At 34.7% G+C, this 19,833-nt stretch overlaps 1 protein-coding gene across 1 annotated transcript; it reads right to left on the bottom strand.

Moving 5' to 3' along the window:
* Positions 1-486: 486 nt before the first annotated feature.
* Positions 487-17,734, bottom strand: LOC103517285 (complexin). The gene is made up of 3 exons (XM_008482308.3): positions 17,567-17,734; positions 4,633-4,765; positions 487-1,117 (listed from the first exon to the last, which is right to left on the bottom strand). The coding sequence occupies exons 1-3, from the start codon at positions 17,609-17,611 to the stop codon at positions 1,044-1,046; spliced, it is 252 nt and encodes an 83-aa protein (XP_008480530.1). The 5' UTR covers positions 17,612-17,734; the 3' UTR covers positions 487-1,043.
* Between the last annotated feature and the right edge of the window lie 2,099 nt (positions 17,735-19,833).

The following is a 19,833-nucleotide window of genomic DNA, read 5'->3' on the forward strand; positions in this document are numbered from 1 at the left end:
AATTCTTAAGCGAGCATTTTAAGATGTTACAATTCTATTTTTTAATGAGACTCGTATGTTCTGCGTGGATTTATTAGTGATATATGATCTATTTAAGTTCTTGTTTTTATGCTTTATTAATTTAGGTACTGTTTAATGGAGTACTTTTACTTTCCATTATACTTTATAGCATAAAAAATTTCATCGTTAGAAAATTCTCCACTGTGTATACCCCACCACTATTGGCCAATGAAATAATATATTGTCCTCAGGGAGCTAAAATATTTGGGGCATCAGGCAGTTTGATTTTTTTTCTGACTTTGACAACCTTTTTGGAATTTGTGAGAGAATCTAGACGTTTTATGTCAGAAAAACTGGAAGCTGTTTCAGCGAAAGCGTTATACTGTTTTTGTTATATTCTGCAGATATTATTTTTGGGATCTAGTTGGTTAGGCACATCATCATAATATCTTCTGATGAAGTTTTTGCACATCAAACTGTTTAACCTTTCAGGTGAGTCCAAATAACTTCCCAAGTTGAATCCAGACTGCTGATAGTAGTGTTGGAAACTGCAGGAGAAATTATTTGAAGCATTAGACATTCAGATTGGTTCTATTTTCCCCCCTTGAAAATAGGTCAAAAAGTAAAAAAAAATATCAAAATCAGAGAGCCAACTGCCACCATTAGTTTGCCCCAAAAAGATATTCATTTGGTTTTGCATAACACTATCAAAACGATTATTTGAGGAAAATATAACAACTAAATAAAACTGAGTACATTCATTTATTATATATTTATTTAATAATAAAAAAGAGCTTATTAAAACACTCACTGACATTTAATTAAAATGTATAATAATACAGAAATATATAAATATTTAATAACAATTATTTTAAAAATAATCAACAATTAAATATTTTTTTGCATACTGTGACAGAAGGAATGAAAGGAAATACACAAATCGGATCGTTGTTTTCTTGCCATGTTGCCAGATTTCTTGTTGATTGCGACGTTGCCGGAGATTACTTCTGGTCGGATTTACTCCAAGACCATGGAGGCCGAATTCATTGGACGCTACACCGGCTTTCTATTTGAGTTTTCAGTTCGTTCAGTTGATTTTCCATTGTGTTCCTAAACCCTGTGGAAATGGAGACAAGAGAGGCTATGTTAGAAATTGTGAATTAGTATTTTGAAATTTATCAAGTGAAGTTAAAAAAATGTAGGTAATATCTGACTAGAGTTTCTAATTTGAAAGTTGTTTTATAGATGTATCATTTTCCAAGTTTATGTATTCTTTGCGGTAATATAAAAAAGGTATTTCAATCGAAAAAAATCTACATAAATTTTTTAATGACCCTCCACTAATCACAAATTATTCGACAAAGAATTAATGTGATGAAGCTAGAAAACAAAAGAAAAAAAAAAAATGCCATGAGTACAGTCTAAAATAAAATTACCAAACCCTCCAAACACAAGCGACCATTAGAAACTTTTATCACCAAGAGACATAATTACTTTAAAATATTTTACAGTTTGCCAACAATCTATTTTCAACTAATGGCAACTAATTTCAAACTGAGAAACTAAAGTTTAGAAAAAAAAACTCTAAATAATGTGTTATGTATGTACAGTTGTTTTGAAAACAAACTACCAGTCTAATAAATCAAAATTAAAATACAACTCTTTTCAAATAAAACGGAAAAAAGTGTAAACGATATGCATGGTTTGATGAAAAATACAAAATGGGGGTATCCCAAACATGAAAAAAAGTTGTAATTCAATCCGTTTTGAAAAAAGAGAACTAATTTTATTTATTGCTTCAAAACAAAATAATCTAATTTTTACTGCAAAGTTGTAATTCAATCCGTTTTGAAAAAAGAGAACTAATTTTATTTATTGCTTCAAAACAAAATAATCTAATTTTTACTGCAAATAGCTTGGGACTAACTTTCCTCTCAAATGCAATACGAGAGGATATATTGACAAACAACTAAATCAAAATAACACTATAGCGAAATGCAATATTGTTCACAATTACTTTTCCATCCGTGTGTGAAGAGATTAGAGAAGTTTTATAGCTGTTGGGGGTGTATTATTGTCTAAAGTTTTAAAATTTAGTGGTGGGTGGGTGGGTATCTAATATCGTGGGGGGAGAGGGTCTATTGCATGGAGCAATTGTTTTCGATCTGAGTTTTGACCTCGGTAATTTGAGTTTCGATCGTGTTCTTGAATTCTGGAAAAGAACAGAAAAGAGAGAGGCGAAGAAGAAAAAAGTTAAAGAAGACAGAAGAGAAAAATAGGCAGACACAGATTTAGACAGAGTCCGAAAGAGAGATAGCGTGAAAATAAAAGAATACATAAAATCTGTATTAGAGGGTAGAGTAGAAAAGAGTTAAAGAAGACAGAAGAGAAAAATAGACAGACACAGATTTAGACAGAGTCCGAAAGAGAGATAGCGTGAAAATAAAAGAATACATAAAATCTGTATTAGAGGGTAGAGTAGAAAATATAGACAAAACAATTGAAGATATAGCAGAAGTTGTGTTAAAAGGGTTCCGTGAAATGTATGTAAGTTTCTATTTTCAAAGGGGTCCTCGAAGAGCTAATCAATAAAATAATAGAACTGTTATTCTCACGAGACTAAGGATATCCCAAAGTTGATACAGAAAGTCCAAAAAAGCACCAGGAATCGAACCCAGTAAAATTAATTACTTTTTTCAAGTGCAAGAAGAGATAAACAGAGCTGAAAGAGAGAATGAAAGAAGTGTTAGAAACTGTGTTGGAAATAGAAAATATAATAAATTATTATTTAACCTAATTGATAAAAGTGCTGTTAGAAGAAAAAGTGTGAATAAAGATAGAGGGGAAACAGATGAAAGTATGGATAACATAGACGAAAATATAAACAAGGTGAAAAGGAGAAGTGAAGGGATGGAAATTAAAAGAAAAAGAAAGAAAAAGAAGAAGACTAAGAAGAATAAGAAAAAAATACATGAAAAAAGAACAGACACGAGAAAAAATAACGAAATAGATAGACAAGGTTGAAAAGAAAACAAAAGTTGAAAATGAGAGCGTGAAAAACGAACGGGTAATTAAAGAGAAACGAAATAAAAAGATAGAAAAAAAAAGTTGGACAGCTGAAAGGTTGCACTTAAAAAATAATTATAGAAATAAAATGAATGAAAAAGAAGAAGATTTTTGTTAGACAGAACATAGACGAAAATATAAACAAGGTGAAAAGGAGAAGTGAAGGGATGGAAATAAAAAGAAGAAGAAAAAGAAGAAGACTAAGAAAAAAATACATGAAAAAAGAACAGACACGAGAGAAAATAACGAAATAGATAGACAAGGTTGAAAAGAAAACAAAAGTTGAAAAAGAGAGCGTGAAAAACGAACGGGTAATTAAAGAGAAACGAAATAAAAAGATAGAAAAAAAAGTTGGACAGCTGAAAGGTTGCACTTAAAAAATAATTATAGAAATAAAATGAATGAAAAAGAAGAAGATTTTTTGTTAGACAGGGGAAAAGAAGTTAACGGAATCAAATGATAATTACCAGCTTGTAAATGGAACAAAATGAAAAAGCAAAGAAATATATAGAGACAGATGAAGAAGAAAAAGAAAACGACGACTACTTGGTCTTTTTATCATCAAATAGCGTCGCTGTTTCTCTTTCTCTCTTTCTTTGCTCTACAAACTCAATGTTGATAGTCTATCACAGCTGTTTTTTAAATCTATAAAGATTTTTTTTCCCTTTTTTTAATGTTCAGAACTGTTTGACTGCATTGAGATAAAAAAAAAAAAAAAAATCCGCCCCTTGTGGAAAGAAAAGCCATGTTTGTTCAAGAAGTGTGCAAAAAAAGAGAGAAAATGTTTAAATGTAAAAACAATATTGAAAAAAGTACAACAAAATGCGAATGAAAAAGGGTGTCAGAAAAGACACAAAAAGGAGAAGATGTAAAAGAGAGAAGAAATATAGGAAAGGAAGAATCAAAGAGAGCAAGACGAAAAGAAAACAAGAAAAGGAAGAAGGAAGGAAAGAACAAGAGGAAAGAGAGAGAGGAGAAGGGAAAATTCAAATTAAGTCAAATTTTAAGGGATTTTTTCGGCTAACCGAGTCCTTATTTACCTCTAATAATATTGTCAACAAAGTTTGCAATAGTTATTAGTTAATTAGTTATTATTAATACTAACCCTAAATGTATGATGTTGCCTGATTTGAAATCCCCTAAGTATTAAACGGCTAAAAATGGCGGCTCGGAAAAATGTCCCTAGATAAATACTTGCGTGACTCTTCTTCCCTGAATACTTGCTAGACTCATCTTCCAGTCGCGCTACTCATTTTCTAGTCGCGCTATCCACTTCCTAGTCGCGCTACCTAGTTCCTAGTTGCGCTACTCACTTGCTAATTCGACTCGGTAGACACTATATTCACTTCCTATTGACACAATTGAGGCCCGGGCTATCCGAATCTAGAAATATGTAGGTAGATATTTTGATATTGAAATAAAAAAGCCCCGGCTAACCAAACAGTATCCAATTTAGTGGCTTATCTCATCCTATACGCGCTCACTTCTTAGCTGAGCTATTCTTTTTCTATAGTCGCGCTACTCACTGTCTAGTCGCGCTACTCAGTTTATAGTCGCGCTACTCACTTGTAAATTCGTCCTGGTCGGCTTCCTCGGCTTCTCGCGCCAATTCCTCAGGCGTCTTCTTCTTCCTCATCAGAGGGTTCTCAGGTTCTACAGGTTCCGGCTCTTGGATCTCCTCCTTCTTCTTGATGTTGTACTGGGAACAGAAGAGAAAGTTAGAGATAGAGTGTTAGGCGCGTTTCGCACTGAGGTAACACGTCGCAAGTAGCAAGTCGCAAGATGCTACTGCTTACGTCCTGAATCTTGTTCAAAGAAACCCTCCTCCTCCTTCCTCTCCACCTTTTTCTTTCTTTTCTTCTTCTCTGTCCTCTTTTTTTTCCTCCTCTCCTTCCTCTTTCTTCTTCTTCACTACTTACCATGATAATTATTATTCCTAGTACAAGAAAAAGGGTTTTTTGCCTGTTTCTAATGGTACATTGATGTTGGTTTCAGCAAAGCCGAGATAACAGTGTTCGTGTTTCTCGTATTCAGTTAGAAATATTCTCCATAGAAATTTTCCCACTATGTTACACTTCCCCCCCTTTTTTCCCCCACTATGTGATATTTTCCCTCTATTTCCCCCCACTATGTGATATTTTCCCTCTATTTTCCACTCTCTATTACTCGTACCTTCCACTATCTCATCTTTTTATAGCATGGTTTACCTCTTTGATGTTTTTCTTCGCTTTTGTTGAGTTTATACTGCGTGTTCTTTTTCCCTCCTCTCTTCCTTTATTCCGTTTTTCCCCTCCTCTCTTCCTTTTTTCGCTTTTTTTTTCTGTCGGTGTACATTGCAACCTATTTTACATCCTTGGCAAAGATCTTTGTTTAGTCCCAGGGGCCTCTTTAGAAAAGGTCATATTTTTATTTTCTTTAGGATTCTCGTTATGTGAGTTCTTTCACCCAAACGGCACCATGAATGAATTTATAAACATTTCAACAAGGAAAAAAAATATTGGCACAGCAACATCAAATACTTACTGACCGAACAACAATAATCATTAACAACAAAGAAATCTATCCAACCTACAAAATAGTTCAAGAGTCAAGACAAACATATTTACTGAATGAGGGAAATAATAACCAAGATAAGAAAGATCAAAATGACCAAAAGGAAGACCAAAACAAGATGCCAAAAAGATAAATATCTTCTTGAGAAAAAACTGAAGAAGCAATTGAGAAAGCACAAAACCAAATCTCTTAAACCGAAAGGTAATTTTCATAAATACTAAAATCCGATCACTTGAGTTCAATTGCTTTTTTTTTCCGTTTTTTTCAATTAGGGTCCCTGCTGCCTCTCTTGCTCGATCTAGTATTTTCATTTTTATCTTTTTATCCTTTAAGTAGCTTAACATCTTTATTTTTATTCCCCACATCTAGTCCTCTTTCCTCTTTCGTTCTTCAAGGTTTGTGTATTTTCTACTTCTCTTGGTTCTCTTGTTATTCTGTCTTCATCACCATCTTTTGTTTGGAGCTCTTGGTTTTCTTATTCTTCTACTACTTATCCTTCTTCTTCTCCTCCTCCTCCGTCCTCTGTTATTATTATTTTTCTTCTAAATTTTTGTATTATCTTTCCCCCCACTTCACTTTTTTCCTTTCAGTATTATGCTTTTAGTATTTTTTGGGTGTGTTTATTTTGCTCTTTTTTTTTCGACTAATTAATTTCGGCTTTTGTTTATCTTATTTATTCGCGTTCATCGTTCTAGTGTTTTTCCACGGTTTTTTCGACTTTTCTTGAAGTCTTCTGTCCTAATATTGACAGCTTCTTAAGATCCATTTTGCTCTTTTACGATCTAGAACAATATTTTGTCAGTTTCTGCTAAATGTAATGTTTTTATCAATTTTACAAAAATCAACACCTTAAATTTCCTTGCATGTATCTATCTATACCTTTATCGACCTATTTTAAGTATTTTATTTTTATTAAATTATTATTTTTAATTGTTTTTTTTTATTTGAGGGTACCTGAATGGGACTATGGTCAAGTCCGTCTCAGGAAGTAGGGTACAACGACATAATTATGTACCTGAATATCCCTCATCTGACCCCTACAATTTAGGGGCCCTTAGCTAGCTCTCTGGCCTTGATGACACCTCTTGGTTTCCTCTTAATGGGATAGTATATGGACTCACAGCTTTTCTCTGGAATAAACCTGAGTATGCGGACTCTTTAGAGGTGCTGCAGGTTAATTTTAGAGAAACTGGGGAGGTTGAAATATACCAGTGAGGGTACTTCTAGGTTCCATCAAGGCCAGGGTATAGCAGCTTGGGCAGGGGAAAAAATACTGGTCACAATAGATCTACAGAGGTCGCAGTGTTAATTTCATACTCTCTTGGGAGAGGAGCAACCAGTCCCATAATAGATAGAATAGATAGAACATTAAAACAATAGAACGACTGCAGAGCTTTCCAATTGGGGAGGAACAAAAAAGTCAATCCAGAAAATTAAAAAGAAGAATGAAATAAATAAAATGAATCCCTCAATAAAAAGATAAAAATACACATATAAAAGCAATAATCATCAGAGTTTGTAAACATGTGTCCCTCTTCGGGCGCCAATTGGTACAAACAAGGGATATCCACTATTCGAAATAGTGGAAACATCCCCTATTCGAAATTATGTACATTATTGGAGGACCACGAGGAAAAAGGTCAGAATGAAGCAGTCAAAATGCGGACAGATACATCCCATTATTTTTTCAACCTTTTCTTTTACATTTTTTCTTATTTTTCATCGTTTTTTTTTACTGTTACTTTAAGTGATGAAATTCGTCCCCCCCTTCCGGGCTGAAACGGTTTTTGTTTTCTTAGAAAACATCTTGGAAGAAGAGAAAAATCTCAGCGGATTCGGAAGGTGTAATCTCGCAACGGCATACAGCATAGCAGCAAATGCCATAATATAAATATTACATTAAAAAAGGGGGGAAGGGAATGTGAAGAAAAAAAACAGAGAAAAACGAAAAACATTCAGGAGGAAAACGGAAAGTAGGTACCTAAAAAAAGTTGCTTTCGAGAAATTTGGAAGCATGGAATGTCTTCTTTTACTTTCCTTGTCCTATAATAAGGAAAGTAATGTAATCGTCTGAGAATGCAACGACGATAAGTTTTTAGTGACAGGAGTGCCGAAACTCAGAACACGTTTTGAGGTTAGAGGTATTGACAAAGTTAGAGAAGATCCTCCCAAACTCACACCTAAACTCAACAAAAAGTATCATTTATTAACAACGGAACAAAAATTAATAGGATTAAAGCAAAGTCGTGTGATGTTCAAGCCAGATTCTTTCTCAGCGGGAGAAATTTGTAAGTTTGTTTACAAGATTATAATGTGTTTACGAGTTGAAAATTATGAGTTCCTAAAACCTGAATAAGATGAGAATGAGAACAATAAGAAAAATATGTGGAAAACACAAAATAGGTATATATTTAGAAAAATACATAGGTTATTTTACCTGAAAAGAATGCAGATGTTTTAACAAAAGTTTCATAAGAATAATAAAAAATATTAAAACAAAGTACCTATGTAGACATGCATACCTACTCGTCTACAATTCTACATACACACACGTAATAATTTAGGAATAATAAAAGAAAAATTTTGTCATTTGTTTGTTTTTCTGCTGGTATTTTCCCAGGATATATTGTACAACCTACATATATTAATTCTAACAATAGTGACGTGTTTTCCATGAAAACTAGGGGAGTATCGCCTTCCTTCCTCTCTATATGTATTAGGTTTTAATCAGCCCTACTTACCACGTCAACCTGGATTTTAAGACCACCAGCGGATCGGTATATTGTATGGGTTTATAGCTTCCCCTTTTTGAAAATCTGACGACACGACACTGTTAAACATATGCCATGACTATTTCTAGACATGGTCTTCACTTGACTGGAGTGGATTATGGACTGTCCCCTATCTGATAGACGTTAAAAAACAAGACTGAGAGCGTGAAAAACGAACGGGTAATTAAAGAGAAACGAAATAAAAAGATAGAAAAAAAAAGTTGGACAGCTGAAAGGTTGCACTTAAAAAATAATTATAGAAATAAAATGAATGAAAAAGAAGAAGATTTTTGTTAGACAGGGGAAAAGAAGTTAAGGGAATAAAAAAAAATGATAATTACCAGCTTGTAAATGGAACAAAATGAAAAAGCAAAGAAATATATAGAGACAGATGAAGAAGAAAAAGAAACGACGAAAGAAGAGAAAGGAAGAGAGTTGGTGAGGGATGGGTAAATAATTGTTCAAGAAGTGTGCAAATAAGAGAGAAAATGTTTTTGTTTTTTAACGTCTATCAGATAGGGGACAGTCCATAATCCACTCCAGTTAAGTGAAGACCATGTCTAGAAATATGTATGATATCGTACTTGACCATTATCTCAAACTAAACAAAACATGCCATGACGTCATCTGCTGTTGTGACGTCACCATTTGCTGGTGAGTGAGTCATCAGGAATCAATGTGACTCTACTAAGGAGTCACTTTGTAAAAGAGGACTCCCTACTAGAGTCAATTTGACCCCCGGAATGACCTTGGATGAAAATGTTTGAATGTAAAAACAATATTGAAAAAAGTACAACAAAATGCGAATGAAAAAGGGTGTCAGAAAAGACACAAAAAGGAGAAGATGTAAAAGAGACCTTAGATGAGTGTCCTGTAAACTTTTATGAATGTTGTTTGGGTGATTGTCCAAGACAGGAGCTCAAACTTCCAAGAATGGGAAATTTACCCGTCCGAATACCAACCAAGGGCAGTAGATATTACTTTTGCTGATTCCTTTGAGGAGGATTGGTCCAATTGATGATTGACCTTGGATGAATGTCCTGTAAACTTTTATGAATGTTGTTTGGGTGATTGTCCAAGACAGGAGCTCAAACTTCCAAGATTGGGAAATTTACCCGTCCGAATACCAACCAAGGGCAGTAGATATTACTTTTGCTGATTCCTTTGAGGAGGATTGGTCCAATTGATGATCCTTGAGGTACTCCTTGATTTGATTTGTTTTTGCCATGATGTAACTTAGTTTCGAACTTGTACTTGATCTTTTTATCATCAAATAGCGTCGCTGTTTCTCTTTCTTCCTTTCTCTCTTTCTTTGCTCTACAAACTCAATGTTAATAGTCTATCACAGCTGTTTTTTAAATCTATAAAGATTTTTCCCCCCTTTTTTAATGTTCAGGACTGTTTGACTGCATTGAGAATAAAAAAAAAAAAAAAAAAAAAGAGAAGGGAAAATTCAAATTAGGTCAAATTTTAAGGGATTTTTTCGGCTAACCGAGTCCTTATTTACCTCTAATAATATTGTCAACAAAGTTTGCAATAGTTATTAGTTATTAGAAAGAGAGAGAGAGAGAGAGAGAGAGAGAGACAAAAAGAGAGGTGTGAGAGAAACAAAGAGACATAGAATACAAGTAGAGAGAGAGAGAGTAATGGAGACAGAAATATAAGGTAAAAACAGTAGAGAAAGAGATATAGAACGACAAAATGTAAATCTACAAAATAATGAATTAGAGAGAAATTCAACCAAAAAAGACTGAAGATTATAAGTGAGGGAGAGAGAGAGAGAGAGAGAGAGAGAGAGAGAGATTAAATTTGTATTGTACAAACTTTTGAGAATAATAATGTCCACATAGTACCTACCTACAGACATTTATTGAGAATTTATATTTTTTGTTAGTGGATTTAAATATTGTAGGATTATACTTTTTTGTCTGGAAAATTTAATGTTTATCTGTACCTATATATATGTCATTTTCTATCCAGTTTTGTCTTTCACAGAATAATAAGATTGGTTTGTTACGCGCCCTAATAGCAGCTAAATAACATAAGTTAGCGGATTTAAATATTGTAGGATTATACTTTTTTGTCTGGAAAATTTAATGTTTATCTGTACCTATATATATGTCATTTTCTATCCAGTTTTTCTCTTGATCTTCCTTTCTCTCTCTCTGTTTCTCACTTTCTCTCTCTCTCTCTCTCTCTCTCTCGCCTTTCATTTTCTTTCTCTCTCTCCCTAATATTCTTTTCGCTTTTTTTTTAGTCTCCCATTCTCTCTATTTCTTTCCTTTCTCTCTTTGTCTCTTCTTCTTTTCCATTATAATTCTCCGCGGCTTCTTCATTATACGATTACTCTTCCACTTCTTAGTAACTTAGTTCTTCTTTATCATATTCTTCGTGTTCTTTGTCATCATATTCTCGTAATTCTGCCTTTTGTTATTATTCTTCTTCTTTTATCTTCTCTTTTACCTTGTTTCAAAGCCCATCTGCTCTTATCCATTTTTCTTCTTAGATCTTCTTCTTATTATTATTATTCTCAGTTCTTCTTCCTCTTCTTTCTATTCTTCGTCTTCTTCATCACCTATTTCTTATTTTTCTCCCCAATATCATTAAGTTTTCAATCAACCTGGCTTGATTAGATCTGCCAATTTACTTTCCAGTCTTCCCCTGTTGGGAAAATTAGGGATATTTTTCTGGAGAGCTTTTTCAATACTCCTTCATCCTCTCTTTCCCTTTCTCTCTCTCTCCCTCTTTCTCTCTCTCTCTCTCTTTTCACCTTATATTTTTCATGCTCCTTATTTTCTTGCTTTAATTTTGACATGGGTTTTCTTCTTCTTCTTTCTTCTCCTTCTCCTTGTTTTCTTTCTTTGGAAGAACAAAATCATTGACGGGTTTTCAATAAACACTCAACTTTCCTTTCTTTTTTATTTTAACAAATAATGTTGGGCTTTTTCCTACATCTCCTCTTTTTGTTGTTGTTGTTGTTGTTTTCCTTTTTTCTCCTCCTCTTCTTATTCTGATATCTAACAAACCTCTTCGTGTGATGTCTTGAAATAAGCAGGTTTTGTAAAAGAGTAGATAGATACATCCAACATGAAAAAATCAAATCACAAAGAAAAAAAAATGGACTAGTGTGAAAAAAAGAGGTCTGTAAAAAATAGACGGATAGGAGAGAGAGAGAGAGAGAGAGAGAGAGAGAGAGAGAGAGAGAGAGAGAGAGAGAGAGAGAGAGAGAAATACACATCAGCGAGACAAAAAGACAGAAACAAAGAGAAAGCGTCACAAAGCAAATATTAACGTTGTTAAATAACATTGTTGATGGAAAAAGAACAAAAAAGTGAGAAAATAAGAGAGAGAATGACAGAAAAAAGGGCAAAAGAGAGAGAGAGAGAGACAAAAACAGAGGTGTGAGAGAAACAAAGAGACATAGAATACAAGTAGAGAGAGAGAGAGAGAGAGAGAGAGAGAGAGAGGGAGAGAGAGAGAGAGAGAGACTAATTGAGACAGAAATATAAGGTAAAAACAGTAGAGAAAGAGATATAGAAGGACAAAATGTAAAATCTACAAAATAATGAATTAGAGAGAAATTCGACCAAAAAATACTGAAGATTATAACTGAGGGAGAGAGAGAGAGAGATTAAATTTGTATTGTACATTTCTACAGTAAAATTATTGTAAACAATTGTAATGTAAATGAAATTAAAGTGGTGATTTAAGCTCTTAGGCCTCGAATTTCTCAACACATTTTGTGAATTTGATAGAGAAACTAATGGCCTATCATTCAAAACAATACCCACAGTATACTCGATGAAATACAATATAGCAACAAATACAAAGCAATAACAAGAAATTGACTCAAACGTTTTAGAATTCCGGCGAAAATTTACATAAATTCCCAAAACAATACATGAAATACAATAGCAACAAATACAAAGCAATAACAAGAAATTGACTCAAAAGTTTTAGAATTCCGGCGAAATAAATTTACATAAATTCCCAAAACATAATATCATGTAATACGTAGGAACGTAGGTATGTATTAGGCATATCATGTTATATGTTTCACATTATATTGGTACAGCAGCAGAGCACTTCTGATACAAGCTCTCTCCCTCTCTAACTCTCTCTCTCTCTCTCTCTCTCTCTCTCTCTCTCTCTCTCTCTCTCTCTCTCTCCCCCCCCCTCCCTCTCTCTCTTTCTCTCTCTCGCGTAGGTATGTATTAGGCATATCATGTTATATGTTTCACATTATAATGGTACAGCAGCAGAGCAGGCACTTCAGATACAAGCTCTCTCTCTCTCTCTCTCTCTCCCTCTCTCTCTAACTCTCCCCGTCCTTCCCTCTCTCTTTGTCTGTCTCTCTCTCCATCATGGATCAGAAAATGATAATGTGAAATGGGACTGATTTCCGGTACTTTGAAGATGGCGAAGTTGGAAGAACGAAAAGAACAAGGAGGAAATGAACAATGGAGGAGGAGAAGAAGAAGAAGAAGAAGAAGAAGAAGAAGAAGAAGAAGAAGAAGAAGAAGAAGAAAGAGAGAAAAGTCAGTGAGAGGAAAAGATGAGATAAGAATTCGCAAAGAAAAAAAAGGAAGGGAAGGAGAAGAAGAGTAGAAAAAAGGAAATGAATACGAACAAAAAGACGAATGTATTAATAAAGAGAAAAGAAAAAGAGAAGAAAAGTATGAAGTATTACAAGAAGAAGAAAGAGGAGAAGAAGAAGGAGGAGGAAAAGAAGAAGAAAAGGAAAAAGACCGAAGTAAAGGAAATGGAGGTGGAAGTGCAGAACAAAAAGAATATTATAAAGAAAAAAAAATATGGATGAGAAGAATAAAGAGGAGAAGAAACTACATAATGGAAAATAGGGGGAAGGAGAGGAAAAAGATAAGAAAGAAAAAATGTCTGAAATTGAAGGGAAAATAATTTTAACCAGCAGGATCTTCTTTGTCATCTTTTTCGTTTTCTCCTTCTTCTTCTTCTTCTTTTTCTCCTCCTCCTTCCTCTCCACCTTCTTTCTTTTCTTCTTCTCTGTCCTTTTTTTTCCTCCTCTCCTTCCTCTTTCTTCTTCTTCTTCACTACTTACCATGATCACCATGATAAATATTCCTAGTGCAAGAAAAAGGGTTTTTTGCCTGTTTCTAATGGTACATTGATGTTGGTTTCAGCAAAGCCGAGATAACAGTGTTTCTCGTATTCAGTTAGAAATAATATTCTCCATAGAAATGTCCCCACTATGTTACACTTCCCCCCCTTTTTTTCCCCCACTATGTGATATTTCCCCCCACTATGTGATATTTTCCCTCTATTTTCCACTCTCTATTACTCGTACCTTCCACTATCTCATCTTTTTATGGCATGGTTTACCTCTTTGATGTTTTTCTTCGCTATTGTTGAGTTTATACTGCGTGTTTTTTTCCCTCCTCTCTTCCTTTATTCCGTTTTTTCCCTCCTCTCTTCCTTTTTTTTCCCTCCTCTCTTCCTTTATTCCGTTTTTTCCCTCCTCTCTTCCTTTTTTCGCTTTTTTTTCTGTCGGTGTACATTGCAACCTATTTTACATCCTTGGCAAAGATCTTTGTGTAGTCCCAGGGGCCTCTTTAGAAAAGGTCATATTTTTATTTTCTTTAGGATTCTCGTTATGTGAGTTCTTTCACCCAAACGGTACCATGAAAGAATTTATAAACATTTCAACAAGGAAAAAAAATACCTATTATCACAGCAACATCAAATACTTACTGACCGAACAACAATAATCATTAACAACAAAGAAATCTATCCAACCTACAAAATAGTTCAAGAGTCCATTTTCCATAGAAATTTTCCCACTATGTTACACTTTTCCCCCCACTATGTGATATTTCCCCCCTATTTCCCCCCACTATGTGATATTTTCCCTCTATTTTCCACTCTCTATTACTCGTACCTTCTACTATCTCATCTTTTTATAGCATGGTTTACCTCTTTGATGTTTTTCTTCGCTATTGTTGAGTTTATACTGCGTGTTTTTTTCCCTCCTCTCTTCCTTTATTCCGTTTTTCCCTCCTCTCTTCCTTTTTTCGCTTTTTTTTTCTGTCGGTGTACATTGCAACCTATTTTACATCCTTGGCAAAGATCTTTGTTTAGTCCCAGGGGCCTCTTTAGAAAAGGTCATATTTTTATTTTCTCTAGGATTCTCGTTATGTGAGTTCTTTCACCCATACGGTACCATGAAAGAATTTATAAACATTTCAACAAGGAAAAAAAAATACCTATTATCACAGCAACATCAAATACTTACTGACCGAACAAAAATAATCATTAACAACAAAGAAATCTATCCAACCTACAAAATAGTTCAAGAGTCAAGACAAACATATTTACTGAATGAGGGGAATAACAACCAAGATAAGATTAAGAAAGATCAAAATGACCGAAAGGAAGACCAAAACAAGATGCCAAAAAGATAAATATCTTCTTGAGAAAAAACTGAAGGAGCAATAGATCAGTTGCGCTTACTTGGGTGATGTTTCAAAGTCATAGAGCAGGAAAAATGAGGACCAACGGAATTTTTCTTTTTCTAAACCAAATCGGATAAATTGAAATTGATATAAAGGTGTTCATTCGTGTTATCGATAATTCTCGGAACACTAAGCAAAACTTCCATTGAAAATTTCCCAATAACATCAACATCAACCCAAGTAAATTACCCAAAGCGATTAAAACTTTCAAAGTTCCGAGAAAAAAATGGCTGAAGAAGAAATAATTTGGTGAATGCTGAAAAAGCTGAAATACGATTTTATTAAGTACAGGACGAAGGATATTATTCTGGTAATTGAAGAGAGAGAGAGAGAGAGAGAGAGAGAGAGAGAGAGAGAGAGAGATCCCACTTGCAACTCCTCCATTGAGAAAGCACAAAACCAAATCGGATAAATTGAAATCGATATAAAGGTATTCATTCGTGTTATCGATAATTCTCAGAACACTAAACAAAACTCCATTGAAAATTTCCCAACAACACCAACCGAAGTAAATTACCCAAAGCGATTAAAACTTTCAAAGTTCCGAGAAAAAAAATGGCTGAAGAAGAAATAATTTGGTGAGTGCTGAAAAAGCTGAAATACAATTTTATTAAGTACAGGACGAAGGATATTATTCTGGTAATTGAAGAGAGAGAGAGAGAGAGAGAGAGAGAGAGAGAGAAGGATATTTCAATGGAGGAAAGTAGAAGAGCTCTTCTTAAACCGAAAGGTAATTTTCATAAATACTAAAATCCGATCACTTGAGTTCAATTGCTTTTTTTCCCCGTTTTTTCAATTAGGGTCCGTAGAAGGATAAAAAAAGGAGAAACAGAAAGAGGAAAAGTTGGAGGAGAATAGAAAAAGGAAAAGGGAAAGAGGAAATTAGGAAGAACCTTATCAGAAGAAGGGAAAAATAATAGGAATATTTGAATAAAAAAAAGAGATAAAGAGAAGAAAGGACTTTTGAAGATTATTATTCGAGTTATGAAAATGAAATGAGTTCACAAGAGAAAGAAAAAGATGAAATGGAGTGATGAGAAAATGGAAGGAGAAAGAGGAGGAAGAAATGAGATAAAAGAGAAAGGAGGAGAAGGAAGAGAGAGGAAGGAAAGCAGAGGAGAAAGGGAAAGAAAGATAAGGGGAGGCAAAAAAGAAGGGAAGCATCGAGATAAAGAAGAAATGGGGGGAGAGAGAGAGAGAAAGAGGAGAACAGACGAAGTTGAAAGAAAGAGAGAGAGAGAGAGAGAGAGAGAGAGAAGGAGAAAGGAATCCAAAAGAAGAAATTATAAAAGAGAAAGAAGAAGAGGAGGAGGAAAAGAAGATTAGAAAGAGAGGAGTTCAATAAGAGAGGGGAAAGAAAGGGAGAGGAGAAATAAGGGAAATTAAAATAGAAAGGAAGAGAGGGGGAGAAAAGAAAAAGGGGGGAGAAAGGGGGAATAAAAAGGAAGGAGGGATGGGAGAGGGAAATTAAAGAAAATTGAGAAATTGGAAGCGACATTATTTTTGTGACTGCCATATTTAAGTAGGAGCTTTAGATTTAATTCGTATTTTAATAGAAGTTCTATTTCCTTCGTTTTCCCACTTCTCTCTCTCCCTTCTTTCTAGTAAAATTTATTTTAAAATATATCTAGGTATTCCTTTGAGACATTATGGTTCGTTGGTTATTTTTTGGGTTTAAATTGAATAAGACCATCCAATAGAAGACTACATAAATTCCAAATTGATGTCGATATTATTTCACTGCAGAATCCACATTTTGCACTCGGGTTTTGCTAACTTCGCATAGGTCACAAAAACATTACTAACTTAACATAATACTTGACAAAAACATTAACAACTTCACACCTCTCACAAAAACATTGCTAAATTTACATAGATACATAAGTCAGTCAGCTTGCAAGCCGCGTTTACATGATGCGACCATCGCTTTTTCCTACAAAATTTACACTCTGCTCCTAACTGAAGAAGAAGAAGAAGAAGAAGAAGAAGAAGAAGAAGAAGAAGAAGGAGAAGAAGAAAGAGGGAAAGAACTAAAAAAATGGTCTTTCATTGAAACTAACGTCAGTAGTGTATTGGTTCTGGTTAGAGCGGTAAATTTGGGATCTGTGGGTGGGTTGGTGGTTCGAGTCAGGTCACAAAAACATTACTAACTTAACATAATACTTGACAAAAACATTAATAACTTCACACACCTCACAAAAACATTGCTAAATTCACACAGATACATAAGTCAGTCAGCTTGCAAGCCGCGTTTACATGATGCGACCATCGCTTTTTCCTACAAAATTTACACTCTGCTCCTAACTGAACTGTTTTATGCATGTTGTTCTTAGAACTGTGTTATGCATGTCGAGTCAGCCTCATTTGAAACTCTCTTTAGCTTTTACTTAAGCTACGGACAGGGAGGAGTGTCGATGGGGTTTCATCTATGTATTACTATTGGAAATAAATAGACAATAAATAAATAAATATATATGTATGTACCTTTTATATTTTATATATTTTGATCTACTCTTATAACAAAATGACTAGGGCCATGTAGATTATGTCTATCCTCAAGCCCTTGAAAAATGGACAGGGAGGAGTGTCGATGGTGTTTTATTTATGTATTACTATTGGAAATAAATAGACAATGAATAAATCTTATATTATAAGAACGAGATAAACATATAAAAACCCTTCTCTTACCTTATCCCGGATTTCTTGTCTCATTTTTTCTCTCTCCTCCTCCATCTTTCTGTGTTTCTCCTTCCTCCGTTCTTCCGCCTCCCGGATGGCCTCCAATCGTTCTCTCTCTGCCTCCTCCTCCTTCTCCTTATCTCCCTCGTCATCTCCGCCATCTCCACCAACCGCTCCTGAAACAAAGAGAGGAAGATAAAGATGATTAATAAAAATAAAAATAAATAATAATAATAAAAAAAAAAAAAAATACAAATAAAGGTCCAAATACAATTACAATTACATACCACGTGTTAATACATAATTATGTTCCTACCTAGAAAATTCTGCTCCCAGGGCACCAATATGAAAAAAGTTTGTTTTCTATGTATGTATCTAATTTCTACTCCAGAATGTTCCTCAAAAGTTTCCAATTGACGATTGGAGGCTTTGATGTAAGAAGGCCTAACTCCAACTTGGGCCCTTTTGGATAAACTGGCTTTTCTAATGCAGCATGTTGTTAAATATGCAGTATTTAACAAATCATGTTGATAACTCCATTATTCAGCAATATGTAATAGGTATATGCAACCGATTTTGTAAAATCCCACTTTTTTTTAAATGAATGTCAATCAAAAACTTCAAAGCTTTTTATTTTAATTTTTACTTGAAATTTGTTTTTTGTCTAGGACCTTTTTAAATAAAATGCTTCAGTTTATTATTTTTCCGTCAATTACCTGCAGCCACATCATGCCGTTTCACTAGTTTTTATTATTATTATTATTATTATTATTATTATTATTATTATCTTTTTTACTTTTCAAAATAAAATACATTACTGCATTAGCATTATTATTAATTTATTTTTATCCTAGTTAATCAATTCCCTTCAGGCTTCGCAGAGAGAGAATATTTCAAAGCAAATCAATTAGGATGGGGTAATAGGAAGGTAGACAGGTAGGTATCTATTTTTTTATTTTTTCCCTACGTCCCGTCCCTGTTTTGAAAAATTTCCCGGAGCTCCATTTGAATTGCTATTATTTGTTCCCACAATAAACTAAAAAAATCCCTCTTCTCTTCTTCCACAGTTCCCTCTAGTGATTGTCCCTTCTGATTCTCCTCCTCCTCTTCTTCTTCCTTCTCCTCCTCTTCTTCCTTCTCCTCCTCCTCCTCTTCTTCCTTCTCCTCCTCCTCTTCTTCCTTCTCCTTTTCCTCCCCTTTCTCCTCTTTTTCTACTTATCCTTCTCCTTTCCTTCATTCTTCTTTTCCCTCTCTCTTGGTATTTCTGCTCCTCATCTTCCTCCTTCTTTCAACTTCTTCCCTTCTTCTTCCTCTCGTTCCTTTTTTACCGCCCCTTGTCTTGTCTTCTCCATCTCCTCTTTCTACTCCTCCTTCCTTTTCCTCCCCTCCTCTTGTTTCTCTTTCTCCTCCTCACAGTCCTCACCTTTTCTACACCGATGATTATTTATCTCCCCGTTTCATTTGGTTCAGGTAGGTATTAGCCTGAGGGCAGATATATCGGTATACGTCTCTCATTTGTCTATGATGTTTTCCTCTCTGAAGTCAAATGCTGTGCTATCAATAATTTTGCTGCCTTCGAGCGGAATAGAGTTCAACTCGGTGGTTTTTTTCATTTTACCTATTAGCTATTTTTTCAAAGTGGTTTCCAACCTTTTTCAAAAACAAACCAATTTTTTAGGGTGCCCTTTTTTCAGTGGCATCACACTGACAAACCAAACTGTTCTACATGCTTCCGGCCCACACATAGTAAATATTTAAAATTGACCTTTTATGTTTCCTTCTCCTCCTCCTCTTCTTCCTTCTCCTTCTCCTCCTCCTCTTCTTCCTTCTCCTTCTCCTCCTCCTCTTCTTCCTTCTCCTTTTCCTCCCCTTTCTCCTCTTTTTCTACTTATCCATCTCCTTTCCTTCATTCTTCTTTTCCCTCTCTCTTGGTATTTCTGCTCCTCGTCTTCCTCCTTTTTCTCTGCCTCCTTCTTTCAACTCCTTCCCTTCTTCTTCCTCTCGTTCCTTTTTTTACCGCCCCTTGTCTTAGCTTCTCCATCTCCTCTTTCTACTCCTCCTTCCTTTTCCTCCCCTCCTCTTGTTTCTCTTTCTCCTCCTCACCTTTTCTACACCGATGATTTTCTCTCCCCGTTTCATTTGGTTCAGGTAGGTATTATTAGCCTGAGGGCAGATATATCGGTATACGTCTCTCATTTGTCTATGATGTTTTCCTCTCTGAAGTCAAATGCTGTGCTATCAATAATAATTTTGCTGCCTTCGAGCGAAATAGAGTT

Source organism: Diaphorina citri, unplaced genomic scaffold (assembly GCF_000475195.1).
Source record: "Diaphorina citri unplaced genomic scaffold, Diaci psyllid genome assembly version 1.1 scaffold1795, whole genome shotgun sequence".
Lineage (NCBI taxonomy): Eukaryota > Metazoa > Arthropoda > Insecta > Hemiptera > Psyllidae > Diaphorina > Diaphorina citri.

Bases quoted from the DNA above. Each gene is read 5' to 3' on its own strand.
- LOC103517285 (XM_008482308.3), bottom strand. From the start codon at position 17,611: ATGGAGGAGGAGAGAGAAAAAATGAGACAAGAAATCCGGGATAAG. The intron at 4,766-17,566 runs GTAAGAGAAGGG...TTCTGTTCCCAG, and splicing joins GACAAGAAATCCGGGATAAG to TACAACATCAAGAAGAAGGA. The intron at 1,118-4,632 runs GTGAGTAGCGCG...CCATTTCCACAG, and splicing joins CGACCAGGACGAATTTACAA to GGTTTAGGAACACAATGGAA.